The following is a 13,345-nucleotide window of genomic DNA, read 5'->3' on the forward strand; positions in this document are numbered from 1 at the left end:
ACGTCAGAGCAAAAATGAAATGAAAATGAACAACAGAGGAGATGAGTAAAGACCCAAAACACATAAAAGATGAGAGCCAATCACCATGACTTTGTTTTCATAAATCAACATCTGACAACTTGGGATAATGAAAGTAGTTTTTGAGCAGATGATTGACAATAAGGGTGCATGCTTGACTGATTCATTCAGGAAAAAATCGTGAGGCTCAGTAAGCTTTGCTACTTTGTAATCGTTACAAGCTGAGGGAAACATAAATTACTCGTATCATTTTACTTGAGCAATGCATTATTATATTATATTTACACAGGGCACGTCTCTACTCAGACAAGGTCGGTCTTGGCAAGACTGCTTCAACGTTTCCAAACCTGAACCACACAACATACACTGATGAATGTGAAGTACACAGTTGTCATCGGGCAAATAAACAAACGATAGAGTGGAAAGCTTTTTTGGGATTAAATGTTGTTTTGGATGTACACTTTTTCAGAACTTAAAAACGTAAAAAATTACATTCAGATTGGATATTGGGTACAAGATAGCTTTTGTAAATGGCAAAAACCCAACTGAACGTTAAATCTAAAGCAAAGTGGACATGTATTGCACCGCTGCTTACCTATGCTAAATTCTAAAATTGGAAACAATGAAGGGTAACGATACGATCCAGAAGGACAGGGGTTTTTTTTGTGCACCGTGTTTCATTGCCAACCGAGGCCCACGCATACAAACAATTTGACAATGCTGTTCTCTCTACTTTTAAACTTGGCTACCATGAAAATGTAACCTGTTCTTAGTATGGCTTCTGAGAGAAAGAAAGCCACAGCGAGTGTTGAAACAATTACATTTGAGACTGCGGGGTTTGTGTCGCCCGAAAGGGATTACGTTGCCGCGGCGTTTGTATTGCGCTTGTTTTCAATTTGCCCGGGCCTTGTGTCCGTTCTTGTTAGCGGCAGCCGCCGTGGTTCCTCCAAGTGAAGAGCACACTTGAGCTGTGATGAAGGATCCAGGAACGCAGAGTTTACCGGTGGCTGCTAATTAACCCCTCATTGTGTTCGTTAACAAAGAGACAAAGGAACAAAGTGGAATTTCAATGCAAGAGATAATCACAATCACAATGAGCGCGGCGCTCGGATCATGCACTTAATAGGGATTTTCACACCAGTCGTGACAACATGAGATTGGATCAAAGACAGATAAAGTTGAATTAACAGAACAATGCGGCCTTGTTATGCAATAACAAACAGCCACCCGGGCCGCCTCCCGTTGACGGCTTCCAAGTGTATGGCGTGAAGAGGCACGAGAAAAAACTTGAACAAGATGTTATCAGACAGTAGGAAAGGAGGTGGAATCCCTTCTTCCACACCAAGACAAAAGAGGAAATGGACTCTGATCTGGGCCGATTATTGCTGCATCTTCTCCTGTCCCACCGGCTGAATGGCAATTACCACCCACTTCCTTTCCAGTATGCCGCCCGCCTGGCCCCTCTGAGGACACCCTGACCCGGCAAGTTGCCCAGAGGGGAGAAACGGGAACTGTCAAAACTCACACCTCGTTGCTCCAGCTGCTGCCCCGCAGGCAACTCTCGCTGCGGAACTCCCGCTAATCAGCTCCTATGAATCTCTGAAAGTTACTGGCCCCCGAGTGGATGAAGGCCCAGTCTCGCCTCGGCTACTCCGCGCACCTTTGAAGTCCCGTGCAAGTGTTAGTTTACGGCGGGAGAGGCTCAGATAAGATCGGAGGAGTGGTGATGAATTAGCTTTTTGTCGCATGTTTGAAAGGGGAAACAGCAGGCTGATAAAATCCACAGAATCTGTGAGAGTTGCGACACGTCAGAGCTAAAGCAAAAACACCGTTGTGGCAAATCTGTTAAGTACCTTCATTAACGCAGCTCGTTTGTCTTAGCTGGCTTCCCACACTTGGTCGGGTTTTGCATAAACAAGCATTTGGTCACGCCGCCGTGCTAACAGCAAGCGCGCCATAACCCTCACAGAGCTCGCACCGACCGCGAATCGCATCTATTAACACAAGTGAGGCACTCTCCGATGTCGTTCACGTAACAAATAATGAAAGTTGCGCCAGACGTGTCAGCTGTAATAGTTGCAGGTTGTCAAGGTTGGAGCTCCAAGTATGACGGATGGCCTTCTGTCGGTTCTGTCTCGCCTTGTCTCGACCCGTACGATGCAACGCAGGAGCCAGTAAGAAGAGGCAAAAATCTGCACATGAACTTAAAATGGTTTTATGGGCTAGGGGCTGGGGGTTGACCCACCCTAAAAGTTGACCCAGGGCTTTTTCAAAATGCTGACTTTTGGACTCTAAAAGCACTGGGAAATTCCAGGGAAAATATTAAGACTTTTAGGGTAGTTAAAGTCATTCTTGTATCCAACAGGCTAGAAGAATACAAAGTATAGAGTCTGTACTGCAAGATTACTTAATTCACTGCCATTTTGCCATCGATCAAATGAGATTTTAATAAGTAACTTACATGTTTCTTAACCTGTTCCGCTATGCAAGTTATTGAGGGACTTTAACACGATTTTTAATCCAAAAAGTGATGGATTGGAATTGGTACAAAACACACAATATACACACTTTCACACAGTACATGGTTTTTTTTTTTCATTTTTATATTTAACTCACTTGAAAAACCAAAATCTTACAATTAATCATGTTAAAATTGTATCTATGCAATTATTTATGATCCTGAAGATGTGAATCGATGCCTGGAGAGAAAGAAAATCTATAATTAAGTCAGCTCTCATTATGTTGTCAAAGGATTGAGGAAGAACACGAGAGAAAGCACATGTGATTTTTAGCACCTGTTGACTTCATAAGTACTGTTACAAACATACAAAACTGCAGTTGTGATATATTTTCTGCACACAAGAAAAACATAACTGGTTGCAGGCCTTGTGACACTTGGGTTGCTTTAAATTTGCCCTCTTTCAACACACCATAGCTCTCAACCTTTTGTGAAAAAAAAACAAAACATTCCAATTCAATTTTGAACGAAATTCCGAGTGAAGTAACGACGTACAAGTGAAGAGAACCCCACCGCCCCCAAGTCCAAATGGCTTCTGACGTCCGCCCGTCTGCTGCTGCAGTGCGGTTTCGCCACCCGCTGCCGTAATTTGTTTCACAGTCCCCAGCCGCCGGCAGCGTGAATCCAATGTTGACACTCTAATTTCATGCACACATGGGTGTTTGGCTGGGCCGGCCCACGAAAGCGCCCACCCTGCCCTGCCTTTCCTCCCAGCTATACCCACTACACCTGCCCTTTGCCCTCCCGCACTCAACTCGTAATGTATTTGGTCTGCGACAACTGATCATTAGATGATGAGAGCGCCTTCTTGAGTCATTTTTATGATGTCAAATTAAATAAAAAGCTGACGTGCAGCAGAAAAAATGTTGAGATGGGATTTAGTCGGTGTGCACATTCCGCAGGATGTACAGCCGTACGCAACCACAGAGGGAAAGTGCTGGTTCCGTTCTAGCGATTATAGGGAGCATAAACCACTAAATCTGTTTACAATATTGCACAGCTCCAAGGGAAAATATTTGGTTAACTTTGTTGTTTTTAGCTTAAAAAAAATAAAGGGAGGGGGGGCTTGCGAGAAATTAAAACAGCCAGCAGGCATGTTTGAAAATGTCAATGTCCTGCCTTAACTTGACAAGTTTGCAGACGATAAAAGATGAGAGGGTTTTTTTTTTTTTTTTTTTTTTTTTTTGGTCCATCCCTGATGACTTTTGGGTTTTTCCCTGAAAGCAGGCCAGTTTGTAGATGTCCTCATTCTGTCAGCATCAAGCGTGAACAGTTTTTCATCTCCGCTGACCGGCAGGTAAACATATACAGTACAGAATCTGGCAGTTTTCCTTTTGGTAAGTGCATAAATCCACAAGATAAACCCATAAACAAATAAGTTGTTTCCGAGAGCCAGACAACGAGCTGCTTTTACGAAACGCTCACATCCTCTTGACAAATAGCCAAACAATAAACACATAGTAAATAATAACAGCCCTGTCTGTGTCAGTTCCCCCCGTACTTGAGGTTAAATTGAGTTTATTGCAGAGGCCAGCGCCTGCGTGCATTAAGCAAAGCATAAATTATCCATGCTAATTACCTCGGGCCTCCACTTTAATGAATTATTTTAATTAAACTACAAGACTGGGCTTTTTGCACGCAGGCTATATTTCATCCCACGCCGGAGATGACCTTCGTCGTTGTCTAAGTGGAACATAGTGGAGCAACAAGGACAACGCCAACAACACTGCTGGGGAGTTACCAAGTTTAAAGGTATAGCATGCAGAGTTGATTTTTGCTTTTTCACAGAATTAATGAGAAGGTGAAAAGGCTTTTTTTGGTTTGAATTTTCTTTTTGATTTATTTTGATCTAATCAATTGTACAGAGCCTCAATGGAACTTTTTTCTCCTTCACAATTTTCATCACTGAAATATAACTTGGTGCTTATGCTCCGTATTTTTATTCCGATATTAGTTTTTGTTCCTGAAACGCCCAAAAAATTGGAAAACGTAGACAGTTTCTACCTGTTAAAAAAATACAGTAATTGCTAAGTTTTACAATCAAAACATCACTATACTGTATTTTGAGGTAGGGGGGGGGGGCTAAATATTTTAGGCAGAAATAACCTATTTTTCTGACCTTACTCTACAATATATACATAAACCCCACTTTCAAACAGACCAAAAATGCCCTTAGTACAAAGAAATCTATAGTACTGAAAAGATTTTTTAAAAATTACATTTAGATAATAATGTGACTTGATTTCAATTTTTTTTTATTTTGAGCAAATAAAAATGAGCCAAATATCCTACAAGCTTGTAATGTATTGTCCCACTTGCAACATCAGCAATCAATCAGGACTTAATGTTGCTCACACAACACAAAAGTGAGGGGAAGAAAAAAAACCCTGACACTGTTGTACAAACAGTCCATGGGGGAGGGGTGGATTTAAATTCCAAAAGGGTCTCGCGGCTCGTTTCCTAGTTCCCCAGTCAGCAATGTGTTTGTGAAAAAAATCGGGCTTTTTGTCTTGCTGAAAAAGGCTAAATCTACATTGGTGGCCCAGTTGAAGTTTGCCATTCTTTGCACTTTCAACCCGAGTGAATGAAGCAGAATGAAGTGGCCCGATCGCCTTTATTTTATCGAGCCCGCTGCAGAAAGTGACGGAATGTTTTGGTTTTAATACCCTCTACGACGGACCGACGCTTCCTCGCGTTGACGCCTATAACGCAAAAAAATAATAATAATAATAATTCATCGACCAAATAAATACACGGAAACCGAGAAGGTGTTTTGTTGAATTTATAAACTGTTGCAGTGCACACAATCGCAGGACAATTTTTGCGTGCATCCTTAATGCACAACGTCGCTTATTCCGTTCGCTGATGTTGAACGCGGTGCAAATCCGGGGTGCAGATTGATCGTGGAAATGTTTATTGTTGGACTTTTATTTCCCTGTATTCGGCCCGCATCTTGATGAATGAGCACACTTGTCTGCGCTGTGGCCATGCAGCGGCTGCAGCGTGCATTCTAATGGGGGGGGGGGGCACAAATCATGTCTGTCTGCTTCGAGGGGCAAAAAGGCTGGAATCGAACAGCTCGGGCGACACAAATAATCACGCTTGGAAATTTTTTCCTTTGAATGTTTGAATTTACTCCCAACGAAAATGATAAAAGCGGTTCAAATAATAACAAGAAACATTTTTGATTGTTTACTTGACTTTTAATGAGAAAATATTTGGATTATTTTTTTCTCCAATTAATGGCAGACTGCACAATTTTCGAAAGAACGCATGCTATCAAAACAAAGAAACGAAAAATAAAAGTAGTGACAGGAACATTAACACATTTTTCGTTTGTTTAAAATGCATGCTTCACCTTTTTAAAAAAAAAAACGTACAAATTTACAGCAACGAATCCACGTGGTCACCACGGACTTTTTTTTTTTTAAATTAAATGCTTCACAGAACACATTTTTCCCCTGGAAAATATATATCTAAAACGTATAACTAAAAAGTGCATTTTACAACATATCCGTTTCATTTACTTGCAATATTCACATCTTGCATTCTTGAGCACATTTAGACTTTTCAATATTGAAATGATTTTTTTTTCCCTCTCTGTGAAGTGGTTTTGTTTTTGTTTTTTTTTAACAGGAAAATCTAGCCGATTTTGGTACACCCTTGTCAATCGGAGGAAAGCGAGTGTCATCGACTTTCCAGCGGCCACACAGGAAAGTGTGCAAAAGTTTTGCGAGTATAAAACTGAAACCTCCGGACAGGGGGCTTGAACAAAAGTCGCCCCTTCCACCTTCAAATTCAAATAATTTATATTATCTTGAAGAGCAATACTGTGAGTTTCTGTGCTGGACTTTTCATGAGACAATTTAAAGCGACACATTCAACATACACAAGTGAATCAGTACGCCACTCGCCTTGAATAAAGTCCGGCGTACGACACAGAAATATATCAACTTTGGGTTCGAGATCCCAGCGGTCGGTTTCGTCTGGCGGGGGCTGGGGGGTAGGGGGTTGGGGGTGGGGAGGTGAAGGCTTCCATTTGGTCAGTGCACGGCCACTGACTGCAGAGCGCCCGGGCTCGTCAGCGTTTCGCTGGGGGTGGCGGGGCTGCTTTGGCTGGTGGCAGTCTGCGGGGAGGTCGGGCTCAGAGATTGGGGCGAGTTGGAAAGGAAGGCGGGCAGGTGGTGTGGGAGCGTCGAGAAGCCGCCCATGGAGGTCGGCGTGGGTTTGATGGGCACCGGGATCGCCGGCAGAGTCTGAGCCCCGTGACACAGGGACTTGATGGGCACGCCGTAAGCGCTGTAGTCGCTGGGCGCCATGGAGAGGGGCGCCCCCGTGTCCATTACGCCGCCGTTGTACATGTGCGGCCAGGCCGTGGTCAGCTGATTGTGCAGCGGGTAGCCGGCAGACATGGACTGCATGGTGGAGAAGGCCAAGCTCCCGGGGACCTTGTACTCTCTGGCGATGATGTTCTCGATGGCGAACGGGTGCTTAAAGGTGGAGGTCTGGGACACCCCCAGGTTGTAGGTGGACATTTGGGGCAAATGCGTACCGGTGGCCGCCTGCAGGGCACTGAGCCTCAGCTTGGCCTGCTGCTGGAGGTAGTGGGCGGCGTCAGACTGCTTGCTGGGGGCCAGGTGGTCAGACGCGCCCAGCACCTTGAAGCGCTTACGGCGTCTCAGGAAGCTGCCGTTCTCGAACATGTCCCCGCAACTGGGGTGCAGCGCCCAAAAGCTGCCTTTGCCCGGCTGGTCGGGGCGCCGCGGGATCTTGATGAAGCAGTCGTTGAAGGACAGGTTGTGCCTCAGCGAGTTCTGCCACCGCTGCGTGTTTTCTCTGTAGTAAGGGAAACGATCCATGATGAACTTGTAGATTTCGCTGAGGGGGAGCATCTTCTCCGGGCAGCTTTGGATGGCCATGGCCGTGAGAGAGATGTACGAGTACGGAGGCTTCTGGTCGCTGTACGTGTTTCTCCCCGGACGAGGCATCCTCAATACGGTTGTCACCCCACCCTCCCCAAAAAAAAAAAAAAAAAAAAAAAAAAAAACCAAAGAAAAAATAATAGGAGTCACCCTTAATTCCTCGGTGCCAGTTTTCGTGCAGGCGTTGTTTTCCCAGCCTGTGCGCCAACCCCATCAACCGAGGGAAGGCCGGCTTGCTCGGACGTCTTTTCTCAGCTGCTCCCGCAAGGCGAGCTCACAAGACTTCATTGGGGCGTCCCGGACTAAGTGGATGATGCCTCCATGGCCCTCCGCGAACCATCTGATAGTTTTATGTAGTGACATGAGCAGAAAAGACCCCCGCCGAGGCGCTTCCATTAATGTGCCACCTCTTTGCTATCACATGACAATTGCCATGGGAGGAGGAGGAGGAGGAGGAGGAGGAGGAGGGGGCGGGGGATGGGGGGCGAGGGAGGAAGGCATAATCTGGTTTCATTTACACCTATTTACATGGACACCTTGGGCCAATGGAAATCATTTCCATTTGAAGACAGAAAAAGGGGTGAAAAGGCTCGGCGGGCGGAATTGAACTGCGATGGCACTCAGTGTGTGGAGGTATGCGCTTACGCTTGACACTTGCATAGATACTGGAAATTAATACTGCAACAGGAGTTTCATTAGGGATTGCTTTTCAATGGGGGAAACGCCCGAGTATCGTCTACTAAAATCTAATTTTGGCTATTTGTATCTTATTTCATAGCAAACGATTAACACCTCTACAAAAATAAATGGCTGTAAATAGAACGCATACTAACATTCGAATAAATATTCAAAGACGTATGACCATTTCGGATTGAAATATGGGATGAATTTTTTTCCCGTTGTTTGCATAAATGCACGGTAAATATTTTTCGAGGGAGCGGAGGGGCTTGAAGACACCGCAACACAATGCAAACAATGCTGTTCAAACTCCAACTTCATGAGCCAATCAAGGCCATTGTGCTTATGTAAAGCAGAATGAAAAAGTACTTCAGGAATGCAAATAAACCCTTGAAGATGGTGTGCTGGAAAACTGTATAAAATATCCATAAGTCAATTATATGAATGTGAAAACCAAATGGGAAGCCTATTTTGAACGACTGCTATTCAAGCTTTTTTTTTTTGGGAGGGGAGGGGGGCATGCAGGGCCACCTTTCCGCTTGGAGGGTTAGCAATGGCGAGGACCACACACGAGCACACGCAGATTTGCTCATAATTTATGCAAATTCCAAAACCTTAACCCCTCGCCGCCGCCGCCGCCACCCCAATAAATCCACAATGCACCCCATCACCAGTCTGATGGATTACAGAAAAGAATCGCATTGCGGGGGACATTTTGGCCATGGGGGGAGAGCACAAGCTGCCCTTGGAAGAGCATCCGCTCAATCCAAAACACAAAGGAGATCATTTGAAAATAAAAATATCATACAATATAATTACATATAAACTGTTACAAAAACAAATTTCGCAAGACAAAAATATTTCATACAGAAAAGGTGGTTTTTTTTTTTTTTTTTTGGGGGGGGGGGGTCTTCCCCCGCAGAGTGGCTTTTAACACCTGTCAGTTCCTATTAATGTTCAGCCCAAAAGGGGTTTGTGCAAAAGGAAGTGCGAATAATGACAACACATCGCCATGGATAAACAACTTTTGACACCCATTCATGTATTTAAGAAAAAAACTATTAAAAAAAGATCTTTTATTGTGTTTACTTCGTACGCGCAAAAGTCAATCACATCACGTCCGCTCATTTTATTCTGCAAATGCTGAAAATCGCACGTGTGATTTTACGCACCACCCTTCTTTAAGCATTTCGGCCCAAAGGAAAAATAAATTATAGTTTATTTGTTTATGTGTAGTTTGAAAAAAAAAAAAAACGTGCTGTGCAGACGATTTTGCTTGTCTCCAAAGTGACGGGATCTCAGTGCAGGGCCTTTGTCCGTATCCAGTGAGCGCACTGAAAATACCACCACGACTCTGAGTGTGAATGGGCTCCGTTAGCTGCAGTACATCAAGACTGCACTATGTTTAGTCATTTGTAGAAAAAGCCGAACAAAGGTTGGGATAAGCCAAATTGCATTGCACTTGTGAACCGCGTCTCAGTCTGAAGTATCCTTTAGAAGCGGGACGGGGTGTTCGCCGGAGAACAATTTTGTGCGAGATTTAAAAAAAAAAAATGAAAAAAAGAGGGGAAAACAAAAGGGCACTCTCTGCAACATCTTAAAGTAGAGTAGTGAGGCGTGACATTCCCAGGGTGACGAGACACAAAAGCAGAGGTCACGGGGATGAAAAAGAGAATCAAACAGCCACTTTCACACGTCTGCCCTCCTCTGCTGCGCCACCGAACACAATAGGAAACAAATGTTGTTAAAAGAGGATCGATGCCATTCATCCTAAAGCGGCGAATGATAGCCAAACAATATTGTCGCGCACTGGAGCCGGTTGAGAGATGCTGCCACCCAGAGCCGCGCGGGGGGGTAACAACCGATTTTATGGAATCATTAAGGGCTCAGAGTGGTGCTTAAGAGGTCAGTAAACATTCATAAATGCAATCAATCCCGATTTGCAGGTGATGCCTTATTGACGACAATTGGTATTTTTACTCACGGAAACATATTTTTTCCCTCCAATTTATGCAAAATTGTTCTAAATGTGAATATATATATATATATATATATATATATATATATATATAATATATATATATATATATATACATACACACACAAATATGTGTGTGTGAATTTAAAACGTATATGTGTGTACGTGTGAATGAATATATATATTTGTGATATTTTTTCAAATCCTTCATTTTATCGGTTTTAGTAAATAATTGGATGCGTGTACATTTCTCTCTGTGCTAGCAATAAAATGTTATCTTAATGGATAAAGGAACTCGTGTTCAATACAAATATTTTTTTTTTGTCAATTACAAAACGTCAACTTTAATTGCTGCTGCAACGTACATAAAACTGTATTTTTCCCCCCAGCAGGTCTGCGGATTTAGAGAGATTTGTCATGGCTTGTGCATTAGCGTGAGAGCCGGCGAGCGAAAACAATTTCCAAGTCAACCAATAGGTCCACGCGTCTAATTAAGTCCGCGGTGATTTCAGCCCCCCCGGAGATGTTTTACGGTGCAATTAAGGACGCTGTGATGCTAAGGTATGAATATTCAGCAGAATGACAATTAATTAGCAGACGGAGGGCCCTCATAAGGAGCTCCTCAATGCCAAAATGAGCCCATGTGACGGGAACCTCGCACTTCTTAAAGGCCATCCTCGGGAGCTCAACATAGTCGCCGGGAGAGGAGCGGCTGCGTTGCTTTAAAAAAAAATCTCTTCTGGAGGAAAACTACATTTTTGCATGTTTTTCCCTCCTATGATCAAACAGAGGATATCAGAGTGTTCCTCGTCCCACTCCATTAGTTGTTTTGTGCGGGGTGACATCAGAGAGAATACCTGGAAAAAGACCCCGGGTCTTTCGGAGCATATGCTCGGATTATGCTGAATGGTCTAATTACATAAATTAGGCATTCATTATACGGTACATCATCTGGAACAGATATCTCAATTGTGCGGAGGCGGGAACGTCGAATTCAATTTGTAGCTGTACGTTTCCATCCAATTAAATATTTGTAAAGAATGAGAAGAAAAGGAGGATTTCGATTAACCATATCGTGTTTGTTGACGTTATTAATTATTATTATTGGTATCGCGGTAACTATTTCAAAATGATGTACTGGACTTTACCTAAAATACTAGAAAACGCATGCATATGTAATGATAGCAGTTTCACGATGTGACCATCAGATGGGGACAATGCAGTAAAATATTGGTAGACGACTTATTTCAATGTGTTTAGGTATCCAGCCACAATTTATTGTGAAATTTACTGCCGGGGCAGTTCCTTGTATTTTTATCATTGTGCTCATAATTTGGAGTGATGTCTAAACGTACTTCCTCAGAAAGGAGCCGTGGTGTTCAGTGGGTTAGAGTCAAAATATTTGAGCTCTTACTACAACCACAATAATTAACATATTGTTATTGACAGAGTCAATCAAAACCAAAACTCTAGCTTCTGCATCTAAGCATGTGTGTGTGTGTGTGTGTGTGTGTGTGTGTGTTCTGGTCTCTCCCAGATCATTGACTCCATATGGTGAGAAACAGCAGGACTGATGAGCGCACTACCTGAGGTCCGTGTACGTGCTGCCGACTGGAACCAAATCAGAGACCCCCCACGTGCCCCCCAGCCAACCGCACGATTCATTACAGAGAAGACAACGCCGCTCGCGCGCTCATTTCATCATTTAGCCCCCCCCCCCCAAATCTTATTCTGACGCGCGCCTGCCGAACAACAAATCATCCTATTAAACTACACATGATAGTTATCTGCTGACAGATAAGAGAAGAGAGGCAAAGAGGAGGATGAATGCCAGGAGATGTAAATGGGGGAAGAAGATGAAAGGGAGGAAAAGTGAATAACGGTACAGTATCACACAGTCCGTTTCAAAATGGCGAGGGAAACACAGGATGCCCTCATTGCTATACAGTTCTACGTTTCTTAAGGAACAGCTTTTACGTGAAAAATAATGACGGAGATTCCTGGCTTCAAAGCTGGAAATGAGCAAATAATGCAATATAGTGTCACATCATCATAATATACTGTATTAACAATCATTTCAACACAAGATCGAACTTTCATCGTGAAAATAAAGGGGCGATTATGCACAGGAGGGGGAAAAAAAAAAGATATGAATTAAGTTCAGTCGCAAAGCTTTAAATTTGGCAGAAGATAAAAATTAGATGGGGGGTCTTTGAGCTGCACAATGAGAAAGGGGATCACAGGGTGAAATAATATTAATGGAAGGATGAAGACCGAGGGATGGGGACTTTAAAAAACATAACTACTCTGTAGTGATTGTGTGGGGAAACATCAAATGTGAAGTGCACTAAATGGATTGATATAGTGGGTCACTTACAGTTTGACCTCTATGGGTCAAAGTTGTGGGTTTAACCTCCAACCTCGTCCTCTCTGTTGCCCATATTTTCTCTTCATCTCGGAGAAGTGTCATTAATGCTGGCAGAAAGCAGGTGACAAGGAACTTTTTTACCTGGAATTAATCAAAGGAATTGGAGGTTAAAAAGCTTTGTGATAATTTAGCCGACACAGCCGTTCATTAGACCGCTACAGTGACGGCACAAACAAGTCACTCCTTTGGGGATTTAAGACATCAGGCAAATCCCTTTTTTTTTTTTTTTTTTTTTTTTTATTGTGTGCTTGGGAGGCTCAGCGGTCTTTTGTGAGACTCGCGTTCATCCAGACCTTGGCAGTGATCGGAGTACACTTAACCAACTGGGACCAAATGAGGGGCATTTTCTTTTTGTCTTTCATCTAATACATGGGGGAAAAAACCCAGTCTCCAAGGATGGCTAACCATGCCAAAGACCATAACAACACAATACATAATAATAATAACAACAACAACAACAATATGGAAGCTGTTTATGACACATGATGATGGGGATACCCACGGGGAAGGTAATACTCTACTATATATTACATACAACATTCTTATGTAGGCCTATATTGTTTTTTTTAATTTCTCAAAACTGCCTAAAAGTCCTGATCGTCAGTAGTCCCAGTGAAAGAGAATTTAACTACACAATCTGAGATCAACAACATGTTATTGACCAACGCCAAATGCCCATCAATAGCGTTTTGTACACTGTACCTAACGAGCACCGTAAACAAGCCATGACTCATTTATAATGGAGTGTTACTGTAACACTGACTATTATCAATTTGAAGTTTTGCATTTGTAGAATGTATAAT

The 13,345-nt window shown here is 43.1% G+C and overlaps 1 protein-coding gene across 1 annotated transcript; it reads right to left on the reverse strand.

Annotated features, from left to right (window-relative positions):
* Positions 1 to 5,795: 5,795 nt before the first annotated feature.
* foxb1a (forkhead box B1a) lies at positions 5,796 to 7,661 on the reverse strand. The gene has a single exon (XM_061822230.1). The coding sequence runs from the start codon at positions 7,522 to 7,524 to the stop codon at positions 6,580 to 6,582; it is 945 nt and encodes a 314-aa protein (XP_061678214.1). The 5' UTR covers positions 7,525 to 7,661; the 3' UTR covers positions 5,796 to 6,579.
* Positions 7,662 to 13,345: the final 5,684 nt, after the last annotated feature.

Source organism: Syngnathoides biaculeatus, chromosome 6 (genome assembly GCF_019802595.1).
Source record: "Syngnathoides biaculeatus isolate LvHL_M chromosome 6, ASM1980259v1, whole genome shotgun sequence".
Classification (NCBI taxonomy): domain Eukaryota; kingdom Metazoa; phylum Chordata; class Actinopteri; order Syngnathiformes; family Syngnathidae; genus Syngnathoides; species Syngnathoides biaculeatus.